This window comes from Hemicordylus capensis, chromosome 6 (assembly GCF_027244095.1).
Source record: "Hemicordylus capensis ecotype Gifberg chromosome 6, rHemCap1.1.pri, whole genome shotgun sequence".
Taxonomy (NCBI): Eukaryota; Metazoa; Chordata; class Lepidosauria; order Squamata; family Cordylidae; genus Hemicordylus; species Hemicordylus capensis.
The window spans coordinates 167,609,595-167,630,301 of NC_069662.1; the positions used below are offsets into that span (position 1 = coordinate 167,609,595).

At 51.5% G+C, this 20,707-nt stretch overlaps 1 protein-coding gene across 1 annotated transcript in view; it reads left to right on the top strand.

Moving 5' to 3' along the window:
• The window catches only part of LOC128328711 (tumor necrosis factor receptor superfamily member 16-like), a 63,109-nt gene extending 46,319 nt beyond the window's left edge, over positions 1–16,790 (top strand). The window contains exons 3-6 of the mRNA XM_053258738.1: positions 772–1,155; positions 6,572–6,794; positions 9,913–10,058; positions 14,391–16,790. Coding sequence (XP_053114713.1) covers positions 772–1,155; positions 6,572–6,794; positions 9,913–10,058; positions 14,391–14,695 — 1,058 coding nt within the window. The 3' untranslated portion in view covers positions 14,696–16,790. The remainder of the gene's footprint in view (positions 1–771; positions 1,156–6,571; positions 6,795–9,912; positions 10,059–14,390) is intronic.
• The last annotated feature ends 3,917 nt before the right edge of the window (positions 16,791–20,707 follow it).

A 20,707-nucleotide genomic window follows, 5' to 3' on the forward strand; every position in this document is an offset into this window, starting at 1 on the left:
GCCTGATCCAGCAGGGCTGTTCTTATGTTCTTATGTCCCCAAAAAGCTCACAATCTAATAAAAAGAAACATAAGGCAGATACCAGCAACAGCCACTGGAGGGATGCTGTGCTGGGGTTGGATAGGGCCAGTTTATCTCCTCCTGCTCAACAGAAGAGAATCACCAAGATGCCTCTTTGTTCAGTTAGTAGGGGCAGTTTGGAAAGGCTTCTGGAAGAGCCACATTTTTACTTGATTTTGGAAGACTGGCAGGGAGGGCCCCAAATGGACTTCATTCCGCAGAGAGTTCCACAAAGTGGGGGCTATCACCAAGAAAGCCGCCTCTTGTATCACCACCAACCAAATCTCATAAGGTGTTGGAATATGCAGGAGAGCCTCCCTAAAATATCTTCTGGGAAGGGCAGATTCTATTAGCTATGGAGGGCAAGAACACATGTGCAAAATCTTCCCTTCCGGGGCTAATGGGAGCTTGGGGGCATGTGTTTCCTGGGCTGCAGTGCTGGGGGAGGGTTTGAACCCTGTCCCTCCCCGGGCACGCATGCGTATGCACACACATGCACTCCAAATCCCATCCCCAGGTCTACTTTTGAAAAAGAAACCGATGCCAGGAGTCCCCGTCGTCACAAAACTCCCACATCATGTCTTCTTTGGCCGCCAAAATGGTGTGAACAACAAGAGGAATCCCATCCATGAGGGCCCCATCTGCTCTGGGGAATTGAGCTTCCGTCTCCCTAGGAATGGCTGCTAATGTGTCTCTCTCTCTCCACGACAGACGTGACATTCTCCTCCATCGCCAGCTCTACAGAACCGTGCCAGCCATGTTCCGTGTGCCCAGGCCGCATACCCATGGGGGGCGCGTGCAGCCCTGTCAATGACACTGTGTGTGCCTTCAGCTGTCCCCGGGGGCATTACCTTCCTGCTGGAAATGGAAGCCGAGGCGACGGGCAATGCCTTCCCTGCCAGCTGTGCCCAAAAGGCTACGGGGCCACAAAGCCATGTGGCCCGAATTCCAACACCATGTGCCGGCAATGCCCTGACGGGTATTACTCGGAGAAGGAGAGCTTTTCGGAGCCCTGCCTCCGCTGCCAGCTGGAGTGCAGCCAGAGCGAGGTGATGATCCAGGCCTGCACGCCCCTCTCAGACATTATTTGCATGGGTAAGTCCCACTGGGGGTGAGGCCTCTCTGAAGGCATGGCATTTTGAGGACGGGCTTCACGCCCAATGCGCCTTTGCATGCTCTGTGAATTGAGCCCATGGTTTCTGGTTCTGGTTTGCCAGTAGATGGTTGGGCTGGTCCTGCTATGAGGCAGGGTGAGGTGGGCCACTTCACGCCAACTTTTCAGGGGCAGCCTGCCCTCAGCAGTACCACCACCACCACCAGCCCTAGTGGCCTGCAGGGAAAGGAGGGTGAAGTGGCACCGTGGGTGCTTTCCCTCTTTCATTCCTGAGAGGAAAGTCAAGGAAGGGGAGAGATCTGGAGGAACTGCGGGGGTGGTTTTAAAGAAGAAAGAGGAGGGGCGGCATGAGGCGCTCCGCTTCACGCAAGTAATGAACCAGCACCACAGCCTGTTAGTCCGTTCAGACATTGCACCGAACCAGAGTTCCATGTTTGGCATGATGTCCGAATGGAGCCCAGGTATCTATACCAGGGTAGCTGCACTTTGGCCCTCCTGAAGGCGTTGGATTACACATCCCATCATTCCTGACGATTGGCCACTGTGACTAGGGCTGATGGGAGTTGTAGTCCACAAACAGATAGCGGGCCGAAGTTGTGCGGCCCTGATCTATACCCACGTGTATACATAGCCACCATCTTCTCTGTCCACCTCATGCTTCCAGTGAAGCAGGCTGTGGCCTACCAGGGCTTATGCGACAATAAACTTAGTAGTCCTTAAGGTGCCACAGGTCTCGTGCTCTGGTGAGGGGTGTTGGCATCAGCTTTGCTCCTTGAACACCTGAGGAGAGCCTGGCTTTCCATTCTGCCTGCTGCAGACTTCTGTGCAAGGTGGAAAGGTTGCATACTTTAAATGCCAAGGGGCACTGGCTCATTGAAATGTGTCGCTTATTTCCGTCTCTCTCTCTCTCTCTCTCTCTCTCTCTCTCTCTCTTTTGGAACGGGTGCAAAAATAGGCATCTGCACCTCTATGTGATGAAGGAAGAGTTTCGGAGGAGGAGGCTCTCTGAGCCAAACTTCTCCGTGGTCATGAACTTAATTTGCCAGAGAGTTATCTCGGCCTCTTCCCTTGGCCTTTCAGGCTTTGTTTTAGAGTAACAGTTGAATTTTTTGTCTGACGAAACAGATTCTTCTTGGGTTGCCCCTAATCCGTCTTTTGTCCCCAGCCCATGTCTTTAATCCCACTTGGCGGGGGTGGGATGGGGAGGGGTTGTGACTCTTCTGTAGTCCCTACTTAATTAAACCTTTCCCAGCTCAGTGGTAGCCATGTGCCAGTGAGAGTCGGGACTTTGGGGCTAGGCGGGTGGGAGCAGGTCAGCGGCGACCTCTGAAGCCGCCACCGCCGCCACCCCTTTATGTTCTTTATGATCGCTCTTCTCTTTCTTAAAATAAAATGGTGGCCAACGGGTGTTGCCTGTTCCTCGCATGGGGCGGGAGGGCTGGTGGTGGGAGTGGGTGTGAATGAGTCCTGAAATGAGACAGGAACCTTGTGTGATGTTTGCACGGAAGCGGGGAAGGGACAGAATAGAACAGCAGGGGGACCGGCTCCTGTCCATGATATCCTCGGAGCTCAAAAAGTATACACTCCTAAGACATTCCAGGTATATACTCCCAAGATATATGCATTTCTGTTATGAGGGCAACCCACTTTCCTCCTTCGCACCCTGTTCCTCCTCTCCCCATCACTCCTTTTAAAAGAGGCTTGCAATAAATTAGGAATGTTCTGTCTGGGGGGGGGGGAACTAGTGTGGTGGTAACCACTTTGTTTTGGCAAGTCAAGTCGGAGGCCTGCTGTGCACAGTAGAATGAAGTGGTAGAGTCCTGAAGGGAGGAGGACAGACTGTGCCACTTTGTATGGCAGGCGAGGGAATAGTATTTTTGAATGCGTCTCTACTGGAAAAAGTAATAATCGCCCTGCAAGTCGAAGAGGTGGGAGAGTATTCAGAAATGGTGTTCCGCTCCTGCAGCCTGAGATGGTACAAGCCACTCTGCCACCTCAGGACCTTGCCACTTCATTTCCCCAGGGGCTGGATCTCCATTTGCCGCAGAACGAGGTGGCAGAAAGCTGTAGCAGCAGAATGGAATGTACCACTTCAGACAACAGGGGGTTCTGAATGCTTCTCCCATCTGAAAACACAGACAGACACATCTTGGATGTCTTAGTGGCCTGGACTTGTGAAAAATATCACTGGGGGCGTGGAGTAGAATCTCCAGGGATAGCTTCAGTGAGAACAAGAGATGGCAACCAGCTCTCATCTTAATATGTTTTATCAACTGGGATCACTGAACCAAGGCGTGGTACTAACTTCAGAATATAGAGCTGGCTGTAGGGCAGGAGTTCTTGGACTTGAGTCCCCAGTTGTTATTGGACTACAACTCCCAGCATCCCTGGCTACAGTGCTGCAATGGCCATTGTAGCTGGGGATGCTGGGAGTTGTAGTCCAACAAAAACTGAGGACCTGCCAAGTTTGAGAACTCTTGCCCTAGGATAAATGGTGCCCTGGGCGATGAGTACCCCCCACCCCCCACCACGGTGGCCAGCTTATCACTGTTGCCAAATTGTGTGATTTGTGTGGGACTGCAAAACCTAGTCATGCCAGGTCCTCTTACTGGCCCCCGGCATGCTTTGCTGGCAGTGCTCTCCGGCTCCAGTTCTGGGATGTGAAGGTCCCACAGATCTCCTTCAGCTTCTCCTCTAGTCTTCTCTCTTCCACCTCCCTCGCCCGCTGCAGGCAGTACACTCGACAAAACAGCAAGCCACCAAGGTCAGCTTGACGCTGCCTTCAGGTAGATGCCCTGGGCGACTGTTTGGCATGCTGGCCCTGCCAGGATAATGCATGTGGAGGGAATACAATCTTCATATGCAGCCATATTTGTGTGCCTATTTATGCTCAAGTCTGGTTGATGCACATCGATGCTGCATATTTACCCAGAAGACTTTCCTTGGTGGGATTTACTCCGAAAGAAGCATGGGAGATTCAGATGATGTGTGTAGTGAGAGTGGGAACCCAAGTGCTCCGTGTGTGGGTGCATGGAGGGAAGCCATTCCGGGGCACACTAGCAGCCGCCATTTTGAGATCTGCCCTCCCACTTTCTCCTTGGGAGAAGCAGGAGAAGGAGAGCAAAGAGGGAACTGTTACCCATCCAGTGGAAATCTCCCCCCCACACACACACACATGCACACAATTCCCCAGGGGCCCAGGGACATCTGTTCCCACCACCACCATGTTCAATTGTATCTATGCCCCTAAGTTGCGCAGTGTTCTGTTTTCCCCTCACCATCTCCATCTTTTGTGGCATCGTTTTATAAAAACCTCAGCACCAAACCATTCTGTGAGCCCTGTCATGCAGGACTCCTTTTCGCATAGAGCCTGTTGGGGCTTAATACATGTTACATATTCAAAGATTATTATTTTTTTCTTTTAAAGACACAATGCCCAGCACGATACTGCAGCAGGCGGCCGGGGGGTGGGTGGGGCGGTGCTGAGATTTCCCCCCCTCCCCTCTTGCTGTCACCACTCCAGCTGCCCCTCTCTTCCCAGACATGGCCTGCCACCTCAGTGCTTTCCAAGACCGTCCAATGCAAGACGCTGCTCTCAGGCTCTTAAAGGCATCTCCAACTGTGCGTTATTTTGGAAGCTTCGGTACATCAGCCGAAGGGGCCCGGGAAGACCAAAGGGAAGTGTTGTGTACTGTCTCTTCAGAGGCAAGCCCAGAAGGCCTCAGCATGAGACTGAGAAGGCCATGTGTGAGAGGGCTGCGGGCAGGGAGGGGGTGCCGTTTCAGTTTTGCTGCACCAAGCCTATGAGAGTGGTTGCGCCTGCATGATCCCCCCCAGGTGCCTGAATAGCCCTAGTCCCTGATGAGCTAGGAATCAGGCACAAAATGACACCCAGAACAAGGATTCTATTGCTATAATTGTAGGTCCAGGAAGAGCATAGCCTAACAGACCTTCCCGACGAACTGCAGTGGGGAAGTGGCAATTTTTGACACCCTCCCTCCCCCAAGAATCCCTCTGTGCCACCTGAAAATATGTCCTTGAAGACTGTGCAACCCTCAAGGACATATTTGGGGAAGGGAGGGCATCGGAAATTGCCACTTTCCTGCAGCGCTGGTGCCGTTAGTTAGGAAACTGTGTTAGGCTGCTCTTTTACTGCATCCTTGCATCTTTGCTCTCTATATCAGCTTCAGTCCACAGCTAAGGTGTGCACCTCTCCCCTCTTATGCAAACTTTCTGGTATGTTGTTCAGAATAAGTAGCTATTAGGAGAGGTTTGTGATCTGCTGTTTTTCTCACACACCCAATAGGAAGAGGCTGGTGGACAAACTGCAAGGGGACAAAGATTCCATGCTTTGGGTTTGTCCACACCAGCCCTTTGTTTCCCCATGGCGATATTCTAGAACACGAATGGACCGGTCTCCGTTTTGTGGGGCCTGCTTTGTTTTCTAGAACCCCTGAAGCCTTGTGATGTGTTAGATTTTTGAAGCAAGTGTGCTTGGCATATATGCAATACAGGGGTTCCTAGCCTGTGGTACTCCCGATGTTGCTGAACTACAACTCCCATCATCTCCAGTTGCAATAAATTGTTGTACTCCACCCGACGACAGCTGAAGAGCCTCAGGTTGGCCACTAGTATGCTGTTTGGTAAAGAGACTCTCCCGTCTGGTGGCTGTAGGAGGACGGCTGCCAGTATCGGGGCTATCAACGGTTGGCTTCCAACGGTAATTCAAGCAACTTGAATCATAGCCAAGTTCTTCAAAATCCAAGTCAGAGCAAATATTTCCCCAATTAATGACCCTCCACTTCCACACAGCTCATAGCCATGAGTTCGACCTCGCCAAACATGCCGTCATCCTCGGGGATGGAGAGCTCCCCCCGCCCGCCCCCGTTTTCCAGTCTCTGCACATATATCGCCTCATTTCATCTTTACAAGCAGACTGAGAATTTCCACTGGAAAGTGGGGAGAGGGGAGGAGGAATATCCATGATGAAGACATTCACTAATACGCCTTTTTGCACATAAAAGTGCCCGTGGCAGTTAGGGTGGCCATGAACATTCCTTAGAAGCAGGGCAAGAGAAAGAAGGACACACTTCCTGGGTAACACCTAAACAGGAACTTGCCATAGTGTGACCCATAGTGTTGTGTCAGTGCATCTGGGGCTCACACGTCTCACAGAGATGTGGTAATTCCTGCTGTTTCGGAGAAGCAGGCAAGGAAGACAGTGTGTCACACTGGTGTTTCCACACTTCCTGCGTGGTGTCCCGAGAAAGAATCTGTGCAGTGCCTTTGGTGGTGAGATGTCTGCGCATCATGTGGGGAGGGGGGTGAGGAGTTGAACTTGGCCACTGATACCTCTCTGCTTCCCGGTTTAAGAGTCCTGGTTGTGTGTGTTTGCAGACAAAAAGCTACAGATCCTGACGCGCACAGAAGGAGAACCCCGGAAGGAGTTTCCTAAAAGAACCGCGCTTTTGGACACCGAGGGCAGCGTTTCCATCAACTCCTCCTCCTCAGAGTTTGTGCCCCCCTTGGCTGAAGATAACAGCAAGAACATCATTCCTGTCTACTGCTCCATCCTGGCAGCTGTGGTGGTGGGACTCCTTGCCTACGTGGCATTCAAATGGTACATCTGCCATGCTCTGGTTGGAAGGGGGCTGGGAAAGCTCCAAGTATTCAGGCCCCTGCATGGCATGAGGAGATGCTTCACCCCAGTTCTGGTGGTGAGCATGGATCTGGGCTGCACCTCTTCAGATATCAGGAGACTGTTCACATGATCTGTGCTCCTCCATACAACAAAACCAAACCAAAACACAAAACTTTCCCGAGTATTGAAAACAGGCAGAGTAGAGCCCTCTTCAGACATTATGTTGCACGAGTGTACAGATGTCCATTTATAGGCACATGTTTTTGTGTCAATGAACATCTGTGCATTCATTCTGAGAGGGAAATTGGGTACAAGCCCCACTCCAGTGCATGGTACAGGTAGGCAGTGTACTGCTGTAGCTGTGTTCAGCATAACATGTGAATGCTTGTGCCTGTGTACAGGTCTGTATCTGTGTACACTGTACACTTGTACAAGTGTTAAACGTAACATGCGAGTAGGGCTTAGAAATAAGGTTTCTAGCTTAGCTTTCCCCCTGATATGCTAGATTTCTCTCTGCTCAAGTTGACACTTGAGGCGGGAAAAGCGCTTTGCTTAGGGTTAGTTCAAGATCTGATTAGGCTTTCTGTTGCATTGGGGTAAATCTCTGGGTCATGGTAAAATGAATGACCATATGGGCCTATTTCTTACGGAGGTGATTGGCCTGTGATTGGGCCGTATCGCTTCAGGTTAGTGCTGGACCAAATCCTTTTGCCCCCTGGCACTTTTGGCTAAGTACAGCCTTTTGTGGGTCTTTGGAGAGGAGGAGTTCTTATGCTCTCATGGGGTGGGTCCACGAAAGCATGATGCATTTTCAAAGTGTTGGGGGAGTGGTTTATCACCCATTGCAGGGCCCTGCTTCTGACATGTGGTGGCTGTGTCGAAGGACGGCAAGTACTGCTCGTCTTGAAAGTGGCAGCTCCCACCATTTTGGAAGGGGTTTCCAATGCATTCCGGGAACAATTTTATTTTTTTAAAAGGATAGATAGCGGATAGTGCTGTTTTTCTGTTTAAAAAAAGGAAAAGAAAGGAAAACCACCCCTAGTAAACCTCCCCCCCCCCCCGCCGGCCAAAAGTGTTTTCATCACTTTCATTGGCGCCCCTCACAAAAGTGATGAACATCCTCCCCCGGTTTCACAGCCTGCGGCAGCAGCTGCAAAACTGGGGGAGATGGTTGAGCCCAGCATACGTTCACACGGCAGGTGGGGGTCTCCTATGATTTGATACCAGAGTTCTCAGACTTGACCCCCGGATGTCACGAGTGCCTTTCTCTCGGGTACACACAACACCCAGCAGCAGCAGCAGCCTCAGGGGCTGGATGTGGGTCCTGTGCCGTGCCGAAAGAGCGAGGAAACGTCTGTCTCCCTTACGTCTGTCGCAAGAGCCCTGCAGCTTCTTGGCTCAGCGATCGGATCCGTGCAGAAAGGCGGATGGTGCTCGTGAGTGAGCGGATATGTCAAGAGAGCCATAGAAAACACACACACACACACACACACACACCCACGTCCACGGCTGCTGCTCAGGCACACACAAACTCTCTTCGCAGCAGCAGCAGGGCATTCTTTGCCGCGCGGCTCAGCTGGGCCGTCCCCTCGCGTCCCCCGCTGCGCCAGGCTCGCTGCTGGGGCCTAGCTCCTGAATAGGATTAAGCCTCACTCCGGGCTCCGCGGGCCGAGATTAGGCTGGCCTCTTCTCCGTGCCAGCGAGGGAGCCAAGATTAATGGGCCTTCCCTGAAAGGATTCTCAGCCACTTGCTGTTCTATTAGAAAAAGCAAAGCTCCTTCTTTTATGCTGGTCTTTGGAGCGGATTTATTTCCCTCCGCGCTGGTTCCCCCCCCCCCCCACGAGCTCGCTCTTTATATTCCTCTCACACGGAGGGACCCTCCTCCTCCTCCTGCTCTGTCAACGATGCCACTGCCGGTGTCACCACAGCCCTGTCAGGACCCACGAGAACCTTTCCCCCTCCATCTCCCGCCAGCCTAGCCATGCAGAGAATGATGCTGGTTGTGCATGGGGCCAGGGGACGTCCGGAGGTTGGGGTGGCGCTGGCTGGCGCAACCTCCCTCCCCACATTGACCCAAGATGCCACGGAGAGTGCAGGGCTGCAGAGATGGAAAACATTTTGTCTCAGGCACATGGCTGGCTTCTTCATGGCTTGGCTGCCACTTTCTGTGGCAGCGAAGGAGGGCTGCTGAATTGAACTGTCAGTACTCAAGTTACAGGGAGCCAGAGGTGGGGGGGGGTGTCCCCTTTTGTGTCGGATCCCTAGCTGCAGTTTCAGAAGATGGGGCGGGGGGGGGAGGGACGGGTTGGCTAATTCTGGGGGAATCAGAATGTGGGATTTGTGGATTTCAATAAGGGTCCTGTCTTTTGTCCCCTTAGTAGTAGTAGTCAGTTTATTGCGGTCACAGACCAGATTAACAATAAATAGCATTAATAAGAAAATCCAAGAAACTTCAAAGTTTACAAAATCACAAACTGTTCAAATTACTAATACAGTGTTTACGGAGCTTCGACGCCATGAAACAGAACTTGGCCACACGATCTGAAATTACAGGTTTAAAATTGCATACTTTCCAAATAAAATTGGTCTGTGTGTCTATTGTCCCCTTAACAATTTAAGTGCTGCTGGCCATACTTTCTTCCCCGCCCCCGCCCCCGTCCCCACATCCCCCTACCTACCTAGCAAATAGATTTTCAATCTCTCTGCCCTCTTCCTTCTAGTCCTTGCTGCCACACTTCCCCCCCCCCCACCAACCCAGCTGTTTCTCACTGGGCTGTGGCATTCCTCCCATGGGCCAACATTTCAGGGCCATCTGTCTTAGATGCCAGCAGGGGAGAGAATCCATACCGGCTCATGAGAGGCTGCAGAGAGAAGAGAACTGCCTTTTCTTGCTCTCTCTTACCCCCGTACAGAGTCATCTAGAAAAGTGCAGATGAGTCAGGAGCAAGTCCTGTATCGCACCTGCATTGGCCATGTCTATGTCTGTGTCTGTGTCAAGGTTGGGCAAGAGGGCAGGGCCATCTGGTCACTCTGAAGTCTTGGCTTTGGCTCTTTTTTGTACCCTCCATAATGTTTCCCCCTCCTCTTGTGCTGCAGCTGGACAACATGTAAACAGAAGCAGGAGCTGGCCAAGGCCCGGGCCGGAGAGCTGGCAACTTCCCCGGAAGGCGAGAAGCTTCACAGCGACAGCGGGGTCTTCCTCGACACTCACAGCCTCCAGGAGCACCACCCTCTCAACAAGGGTAAGGATCTCACCCCGGAAGCAGTGTGTCACTTCAGTTTCATCCCAGGCATGTCAGCAGCATACAGTGGTGTACTCCTGGGTTGTCTATATGCTGCCACTGTGCAAAGCCACGTTGCAGGGACTGGTGCCAGACTTGCCATCCGGCATCCTAACATTCAAGTTTCTAGCCCTTGTGGGTGCAAAGATTTGCTTAAGAGCAGTGTGAACAATATGGGCTTAAATTTCAAAAGACCAGCATGAGAGACCATCAGGACTTGCAGCAGAGAAGGGGCAGTTTATATATATGCCCTGCCTCCTCCCCATGACACACAGAATACATTATGCAGATCTATGCAGATTTGTCCATCATAGAGCTCAGTTTTTCATCTGGAAGGAAAATGGACACTTCTCAAACGCATCATTCGCAGAACGTCTTGCTCAACTCTCCCACTGGCTGGTTTGGACAATACCAGCCTGGCCCTACATGTGGGGTGAAGCATGCCACCCCATGGCACATCAGGCCCAGTTGTCCATGTGGGGATAACCTGTCCAAACAGGTATAAAAACCGACACACCCAGGCCAGAATTTATACTTTCCTGCCTGTATATGGAGGCAGCAGAGAGGAGGATGGCACATCACGCTGGGTGATGAGGCAGGGTTTGTTTCGGGGTGGGCAGGGATGGGGCTGTAGCTCAGTGGTAAAGCTACATGCTTCTGTATGCAGAAGGTCCCAGGTTCCGTCCCTGGCAGCATCTCCAGGTAGGGCTGGGAAAGACTCCTGCCTGAAACCCTGGGGAGCCGTTGCCAGTCAGTGTAGACAATCCTGAACTATTTTTTATTTTTATTTATTTCTATCCTGCTCTTTGTCCAAAGAGCCTAGAGCAGTGTACATGGTTATGTTTATCCGCACAACAACCCTATGAGGTAGGTTAGGCTGTGAGACACATAAGAACAGCCCTGCTGGATCAGGCCCAAGAAGGTCCATCTTGTCCAGCATCCTGTTTCACACAGTGGTCCACCAGATGCCTCTGGGAAGCCCACAGGCAAGAGGTGAGGGCATGCCCTTTTTCCTGCTGTTGCTCCCCTGCAACTGGTATTCAGAGGCATCGTCCCTCTGAGGCTGGAGGTGGCCCACAGCCACCAGACTAGTAGCCATTGATAGACCTGGCCTCCATGAATCTGTCTAAGCCCCTTTTAAAGCCATCCAAGCTGGTGGCCAGCACCACATCCCTTGGCCAAGAATTCCATAGATTAATTAGGCACTGTGTGAAAAAGTGTTTCCTCTTGTCGGTCCTAAATTTCCCAACCTTCAGTTTCATGACAGGCCCAGAGTAACCCAGTGAGCTTCATGGCTTAATGGGGATTGGAACCCGGGTCTTCCTGGTCCTAGTCCAACACACTAACCACTATGCCATGCTGTCTCGATGGACCAAGGGTCTGACTTGGTATAAGGCAGCTTCCTAGGCTCCTAGTTAGAAACTGTACCTCCAGAGCCCCATTTCCACTGGTGTCTCCAGCCCTCACCCAAGATGAAGAAGACCTTGTCTTAGCTGTGTCCTTCCTTCCTGCATTTTATTTCTGTTTCCTGTTCCCACCACCATCACGGAACCCTTTCTAATAGGGATGTGCGGACCGGTCCGGTCGGTTCAGGGGTTCGGGGTCGAACCGAACCACGACCACCCCAGTTCCGTCGGACTGGAACCGGACCGCCGGGTCCGGTCCGGCCGGTCTGAGAATTTTCTTTATTTTTTAAATATCAAAGTATATTTTAAACACCTTTAGGCCCTTCAGGGGGCTTGCTGAGGCTGCGGGTGTGTGTGTGTGTGTGTGTGTGTGTGTGTGTTTCCGTGCGGGTTGCCTCTCCCCCCTGCCGGCCGTCCTTATCACTGCCACAGCCCACCGCAGCCAGGTAATTCACCATTTTCGGCCTTTTCGGGCCTCTGTATGAGCACATGGACACCGTTTTGGTGGCCACTGCGCATGCGCCAGTGCCCTCTGTAAGGCCCAAAGGGGCTAAAGGTATTTAAAATATACTTTGATTTTTTTTAAAAAAGAAAGAAAGAAAATTCACAGACCGGTCCGGGACCGGACTTGGCGGGGGGGGGGTTCGATGTGGGGCTGGACTGAAATGGGCCAGCTGGTTCCATGCACACCTCTACTTTCTAATGACAATTCCATAATTGCAGTTCTACCACACTGTCCCTCCACAGGTTGTTTTGCAGAGTAACTTAAGCAAAGCACATATCACTGCTCCAAGGAGCTTACAGTCTGAACGTAGACAGTGGGGTGAGGTGGGGGGGCGGTGGGAGAGGCAAGGGATGAGGCGGTGGGTTTGCTGCGTTAGGCATCGAGAGAAAGGTTGACACTGTGCATGTTTTGAAGAAAGTGCTGCAGGCAGAGGGAGCAGCAGGGCAAATGGCCAGAGCCTTTTAAGGGAGCAGGAGATACAACAGCTGGGGCTTTTCTAGTTTAGGAAAAAAGACGACTGCGGGGAGACATGATAGAGATCTGTGCAGTCATGCATGGTGTGGAGAAAGTGGACAGAGAGACATTCTTCTCCCTCTCTAGAACCAGGGGTCATCCTATGAAACTGATTGCCAGGAAATTTGGGGCCGATAAAAGGAAGTACTTTTTCACACAACACATAATCAGCCTATGGGATTCCCTGCCACAAGACACGACTGCCAACAGCCTGGATGGTTTTGAGAGTGGTTTAGATAACTTCACGGAGGACAGGTCTCTCAATGGCTACTAGTCGGAGGGTATAGGATAGCTCTCAATGCCAGTTGCAGGGGAGCGACAGCAGGAGAGAGGGCCTCCCCCTCTTGCCTGTGGGCTTCTCAGGGGCATCTGGTGGGCCACTGTGTGAAACCAGATGGTGGGCTAGCTGGGCCTTGGACTGTTCTTATGTTCCAACTTTTGTGTGTGTGAAGATGATAGAGCTGGAGGAGCAGCAGTCACGGACCATGATTTCCATCCTGCCAATATCCTGTACCCCTGGGGTCCTATCCATTCTCACCAGTGGTGGCCTTCCATTTTTGTTCCACTGCGTAGAAGAAACATACAAGAAAACAAACAAATAGTAGTAGCTGATACCGGTGGGACCGGGGAAGGGCGTAAATAAGCTGCAGGTGCGACTCGTTTCCACCCTCCTCTCCCTGCCCTGACAGCCGCATTCTGCCTTCTCTCGCCTGCCAGACAGTTGACCCTTGGTATGTAAGCTGGCTATTCACTGTATTTTATTTCTATTTATGCACCGCCCCAAACCTACATCTCTGGGCGGTTTACAACAACATAAAACAAACAATTTAGAACCACAATCCTAGTTTAAAAGCCCGGGTGAGTAAAGGAGTCTTTAGGGGCTTTTAAAAAGCTGGCAGAGATGGGGAGGCTCTTATTTAGCAGGGGGCACATCCTAAAGTCTCAGGGCAACAACAGAGAAGGCCCGTCCCTGAGTAGCCACCAGACAAGCTGATGGCAACTGCAGACGAACCCCTCTGGCTTATCTCAGTGGGCGGTGGGGCTCATAGGGAAGAAGACGTCCTCTTCAACACCCAGGGCCTAAGCTGTAGAGGGCTTTATAGGTTATAACCAACACCTTGTATTTTGCCCAGAAACGTATTGGTAGCTGCTAGCCAGTGTAGTTCTTTCAATATAGGTCTCTTTGAGACGACCCAGAGACCCACCTGGCTGCTGCATTCTGGACCAATTGCAGTTTCCGGACTCTGGACAAAGGCAGCCCTACATAGAGCGCATTGCCGTAGTCAAGTCTGGAGGTTGCCAGCATATTCCCCACTCTTTTGAGGTAATTTGTGCAGTTGATTTGCCCAGAGAGCTGGTCTTGTGGTCGCAAGCATGACTTGTCCCCTGAGCTAAGCAGGGTCCACCCTGGTTGCATTTTAATGGGAGACTAGAAGTGTGAACACTGGAAGAAACTCCCCCTCAGGGGTCGGAGCTGCTCTGGGAGGCGCATCTGGGTTCCAAGTTCCCTCCCTGGCAGCATCTCCAAGATAGGGCTGAGAGAGGCTCCTGCCTGCAACCTTGGAGAAGCTGCTGCCAGTCTGTGAAGACAATCCTGAGCTAGATGGACCAAGGGTCTGACTCAGTATATGGCAGCTTCCTATGTTCCTAATTCTCCTGGTTTGGGAGTTGGGCAAATAATGAGCTCATGTGCTGAGGTTTAACCCCATGTCAGGTGAGACGAGGAGTGCGGCAGCCGTGGCGTGGGGAGGAGAGCGGATCACCCTCCCAGCCCGCCGGTACCAGCTGCTCCTGTGAACAGATAAACATCCGTCCCTTTCTCCCCACCCCCTTTTGACTCCTTTCTTCTCTCTGCCTCCCCGCAACCAGCGCACAAGCTCGAACCCCGGCTCTACGCAAACCTGCCGCCCCACAAGCAGGAAGAGGTGGAGCAGCTGCTGGAGACCCCCGGCCACAGCAAAGATTGGCGCTGCCTGGCCAAGCGCTTGGGCTACGAGGAAGAAACCATCCACACCTTTGGCAGGGGGGAAGCTCCCGCCCACACCCTGCTCTCCGATTGGTCGGGCAGGGCGGGGGCCACCCTGGAGGCCCTGTGCACAGCCCTGGCGGCCATCGAGAGGGCGGACGTGGTGGAGAACTTGAACAGCCCCGCCGAGATCAGCTCCGTGGTGTGACGGCCCCGCTCGCCTGGCTGGCAGACTTCTTCGGAGTTTTTCGGGGAGGGGAGTTAAAAAAGGGAAAGCGGGGAGACAGGGAAGAGGAAGGGAGGGGGGGACATTTTGTTACTGTAAAGGGTTTTTTGTTTTGTTTTGTTTTTTTTAAAGAAACGAGCAGTGAAAACAGCTACCATGGACAGCACTCCAACCTGCCGGATGGATCATCTTTGGCTACTACGAAGAGATTCCTGCTGCTGTTCGGCGGGGGGGGGGGGGAGCTAGAATCCCTGCTGGGTTCTCTGATTTGTGGCCCTCTGTGGTCTGGATTGTGGGGAGCAACTGGGGAGGGAAGCCAGCTTCTGTGCAGAGGAGGACTGCCTGGATGGCTTTTCTACTCTTGGTACATACCTGTCCGCGGGACTGTGCATGCTAGAAGTCCGTGGAAAGACAGAAGCCGGGCAGAAGCTGTTACTGGCTGGAATGCTGCGATCCCTGAGAACCTGGCTTTCCATTCGTCCTGAGCGCAAAGGCTGTGGTCTTCGTCTGGAGGGCTCACGTTACAGTTACCTTGCTGAAACTGAACAATGCCGCGGCCGAGAAGCACCTGGAGGGGGGTGACTGCCTAGGAACCTCCCATAGGCCGCCTTGCCTTCCTTGACGGAAGGAGGAGGGGATATAGGGATGTGCACGAACTAGTTCATGCACTCCCGGGAGGTGGGGTGGGGGGCGGTTTCTTTTAAAGGGCAGGGAGGGTGCCTTGACCTGCCCCGTCGCTTTCCCCCTGCTGGCGCTCTCCCCAAAGTGTTGGCGTGGGGCTGCAGCCCCAGTGAAGGCACTCAGGCCGGCCATTTAAGAACATACGAACAGCCCTGCTGGATCAGGCCCAAGGAAGCCCATCTAGTCCAGTGTCCTGTTTCGCACAGTGGCCCACCAGATGCCTCTGAGAAGCCCACAGACAAGAGGTCTGTGCCTGCCCTCTCTCCTGCTGTTGCTCCCCTGCAACAGTGTGTGGTGGCGTTCACCGGGGCTGCAAGAAAGTACGCGGCAGCCCCGCACCAACGCTTTTGGGGAGAGCACCGGGTTCTGTCCCCCCCCCCCCGTCTAGTAAAACTGTTATAAATCACTCAGACCAAGTCAGGACCCATGACATGTCATGGCAGTCAAAGGCTAACATGCTGCAGAGTTCTAACGTGTCCACCATGGCTTGCAGAGCCACCACTGCACACCCAAGAGCAGTGGCATTGCGGCAGAGAACCGGCAGCAGTGTGGCCAGGGTTCATTCGATTCGTGTTGCTGGGGGCATGGCCGCTGCTTCTCCGCAGTGGTCCCGCTCCTTCCAGCTCTGCAGGACTGAGGCTGCCCTTTCTACCGGACATGTCAGGGCTGCCAGACTCACATTGGCCAATAATTCTCTCATTGATGGTGGAGACATTTCTCTGCCAAAAGGGTCATTGCAAGGAGAAGGGGGGGGCTCCTAGGGGGCATGGCCTCAGAACTCCATCCCCACCCCAGTTGGCGTCCTCTTGGCAGCAGCGGTTGGCTGGCTGAACCTCTATCCCTGCAGAGCGGAGTCCTTCTTCCAAGTTGACTCAGGGTACTGGGTGGGTGGGCACCAAGACCCTGGGGAGGTCACTGCTGTATTGGGCATGGCCTCCCTAGTGCTGGCCCATCCAGCCGTTCCTCCTTGTGGCTGCAGGAAGCAAGCTGAGGGGTCATTTACACCATCAAACCTGGTGTAAACCTGGTCTACCTGGGTTTGGGAGCTACCCAGGTTTTCCTCTTACCTTGCTTCCACTCAGCCAATGGTTGGGAGCACACACAGCTCCCAAACCTGGGAAGAATACAGTTTTTGAAGGTGTGAAGGACCTCTGAGTCTCCACCTGTTCAGCCAACACAGCCCTCCCTCAGGGTAGTGGCTGCACGCCGGGTCTGCATGGCGACTCAGTACGGGCAGGATTTGGTGGGAGCTGTTCTGACCCCCATCCCCTACTATTTTTGAGCAAGAACGGGGGACCCTCGCCAACTTTGCAGGACAAACCCATCTGCCCACAGACGCCAAGGCTTCCTGATCGTTTCATGGCAGAATAAATTATGCAAAATGAGACAATGCAAATTTGCTTGGTGTGCCTAAATTATGAAAGTTGGCTTTTCTGGGTGCAGAATTTGGATTATCTTCGTGTACAATTTTAATCATTTTTATTTATGCTGATTGCCATCAACCCTTAGGAGACTTGTGGACTGAAAAATTTTCTAGAAGCTGTTTGTCCAATGAGGAACGAGCACAAACTTCGGCCTAACGAAGGGGTTCCCAACCTTAGGCCCCCTGGTGGTGTTGGACTACAACTTCCATCATCCCTAGTCTCAATGGTCCTGGGGATGATGGGAGTTGTGGGCCAACAGCTGGAGTCCCAAGGTTGGGAACCCTTTGCTGAGACCCCTGCAGTCCCTGCCGTGAGGACAGCATGCCATGCCCCCCACCTTCTGGGCCCCTGCCCCGTTTGCTCGCTTACCCAGCCAGGATACTAGCCGATGAGCTACCTGTAGCCTGCAATTGAGGGGCCTGTAGCCACTTTCAAAATGAGCGTGTGTACAATCATTCACATGAACATACATGTAGACCTGTACACATAAACAGTGTAATTCAGAACAGGGTTAGAAGCAAGACTTGATCCTTCACTCTGCAAAGACAACACCATTTGATGGTTACTCCCGTTCTATGGGATACTGTTTGCCCCTGAAGTTTTTGTTTCCGTTTAGAACCACTTGCGACAGGTGTGCGCTCACCCTCCGTGTGATCATGCGCAGCTAGCCGGATAAAAGGGAAGGACACAAAAAGCAGTTCTGGTATCCCTGCCATAGAATGAAATTCTGCATGGTGTGCAGACAGAGAACACTTTTTCTGTTTCTCTCACAACACACAAACCGGTGGTCAAGAAATATTTATATACCGCTTTTCAACAAAAATTTCCAAAGTGGTTTACACAGAGAAATAATAAATAAAGATGGCTCCCTGTCCCCAAAAGGCTCACCATCTAAAAAGAAACAAAAGATAGACATCAGCAACAGAGGCCACTGGAGGGATGCTGTGCTGGGGGTGGATAGGGCCAGTTGCTCTCCTCCTGCTAAATAAAGAGAATCATCATGTTTAAAAGGTGCCTCTTTGCCCAGTTAGCAGGCGAAGGGCATAATTAATCCATGGAATCTCGCACAGTGCATAATTGAGCTATGGCTTACTCTGCCACAGGAACTGGTGATGGCCACCAGCTTGGATGGTTTTAAGTGGGCCGAGAGTGACAAATTCATGGAGGACAGGTCTCTCCATGGCTAGTAGTCTTGATGGCTATAGGCTGCAGAGCAACAGTGGCAGGAGAGAGGGCATGTCCTCCGCTTTTGCCTGTAGGCTTCACAGAGACATCTAGTGACCCTCTGTGGGAAGCAGAATGCTGGGCTAGAGAGGCCTTGGGCCTGATCCAGCGGGGCTCTTCTCATGTTTCTTTTTGTTTAGCAGGGGGAGAGCAACTGGCGCTATCCATCTCCCGCACAGCACCCCTCCAGTGGCTGCTGTTGGAGTCTCAAGTCTCTTAGACTGCGAGCCCTTTGGGGACAGGCAGCCAATTAATTAATTAATTAATTAATTAATTAATTAATTTCTGTATATGTAAACTGCTTTGGGAACTTTGGTTGAAAAGTGGTTTGTAAATACCCATCGTATTTGTATTATAGCAGGAATTTTCTCCTTCCCTTCCCACCACATATTTAAAAAATGCTGTGGCCCTGCTCTCAACAAGAAGCATCATGCAGATGCTAAACTGTGCTTGAGGAAATCCTCTGTATGGCCTGGTTTGAAATCCCCCATTCTTTGCCTGAGCCCCACTTTTTTGCCCTCCTGTAAGGTCGATTAGGCTGAGGGATAGAAGTGAAGCTTTTTTGCTTCCCTCGCTGACAATCCAATCCAGCACATTTGCGGAGGACCCTCAAGAAGCCCACACATTTGCAAAGGGGGCCATGCCTCACAAGAGGACACAGAGAGAAATATCCATACACGTGTGGAAAAGGCTAGCGTGGCCCAAGGTAGGGGAGGTGTTAGTAGACAGTATTGCTCACAAGCATGCCTTGGACGCATGTGCGCGCATGGAGCACATAGCTACCGCTTTGCCATAGGATGGTCCCGTGTCTGTGCGCCATGGTGCTGTGGGCAAAAAGGGGCCCTGTTGTGACTCCTTTAAGAACGAAGGTCTGTCGAGTGCACGGTCTGCTTTTTCAGCAGTCTTCATCTGATGTGAACAATGTGGTTAATCTGCTTGAAATTTAACTCGGTGTCCCGCAGATTGAGAGAGAGAGAGCGCTGCCTGTCTTCTGCCGAGAAAGACATCCCACAGAGTTTGCAGCTGTCCGGTCTGTGGAGACGGCTGGCACCATTTCTGGCACATGTGGCATTGGCCCTATTAACCCCTCTGGTTGACTTCAGAGGCTTCAAGGGATCTAGAGAGCAGGTGGCTCGTCTGTAGGTCCCTTGAGGGCTAATCTAAGCCCTATGCTCCCTTGCCTTGCATCGGTAGTTGGCCTGTTTTGCAGGACAAATCTAAGCTTGTGTTCTCAAACCCAGGGGTTCCCAACCTTGGGCCCCCAGTTGTTGCTGGACTTCCACTCGCCTCATCAAACCTGCTGTCTTTGGATAGGGATGGAAGAAGCTGCCTTATACAGAGTCAAGACTCTTGGTCCATCTAGCTCAGCATTGTCTACACTGACTGGCAGCAGCTTGCCAACTGGCAGGAGTCTCTTCCAGCCCTACCTGGAGATGCTGCCTGGGATTGAACCTGGGACCTTCTGCTTGCAAGCAGGTGCTCTGCCACTGAGCTACATCCCCATCCCCTAAGGGAAATACCTTACAGCACTCACATGTAGTCTCCCATCCAAATTCTAACCAAGGCAGATCCCACAAAGGGGACAATTTATGTTTGCTACCACAAGACCAGTCCTCTTCTCCAACAGGGATACAACTTTCTCAGGATAAAAGGTTCCCTTCCCAGTAGCAAAGATACGTGCCTTTTTTTAATTAGCATAATATGAGATCAACTGGCATTGATTGTGTGTGTGTGAATGAGTGCCTGCCCACTCCCCCATCAACTTCGCAATACTGGGCCCAATCTGAACCAAATTGGGTACAGTTATAGGGACACGTTGACAGCGTCGTTTGTGATGATGCAATCCACCCCAATTCAAGATGGCGGACACATGAACATTTGAGGCGGGTGGGCTAACTTTGGAACCGCCTAACCAATTTGAACCAAATGTGCTACAGGTGTCGTGAGTGACACATTGGGGACACCTCAGTGGTGTAATTTGTAATGATCGCATCCACCTGATTCAAGATGGCAGATGTGTGAACATTTGAGGCTTAAGTGGGCTAACCTCTAAGGAGGGCAATCATCAATTAGATTATAGTGAAAGTCTTTAGTTTTTTCATAACAAATTTTAATTTGAAACTTTTTTAAAAAATGTAATTTTAAATGTGGTTTCAGCCTGTTCTTTTAACTGGTTCAACTCTAAAATATCTTAAACAAGTCTTTTAAATTGTCTAATGTGACTTGTTTAACCTTATTAGTCTTTTATTTTACATTGTATCTATTTTATTAATGTCAAGAGCCTCCCTGAGCACTCGTCAACTGGAGCAGTGGGGGCATAAATATATTAAATTGAAATAAATAAAGTAGGCAAATTATTTCTTACCAGATCAACTTGTTAAAAATATGAGATTCGGTATTTAGGCCACTAATTCCCAACCTGATTGCATTTAAGAAACTCAATCAGCTAAATTAAATTAGTCTAATCAGCTAAATTAAATTTAGTTCAGTTTAGGACATTATAACCTCCTGCACGCCATGTCTCCATTTAAAGAGTGCCTGCTGCATCTCGGTAGGATTGACTGTTCCGGGATCCTTCCCAGAGGCCTCCACTTGAGATGGAGAATGCTGGGGTGTGTCTGCAACAGCTGTGATGCCATTTTGCTCAGCAATGCCTCAGGATTAA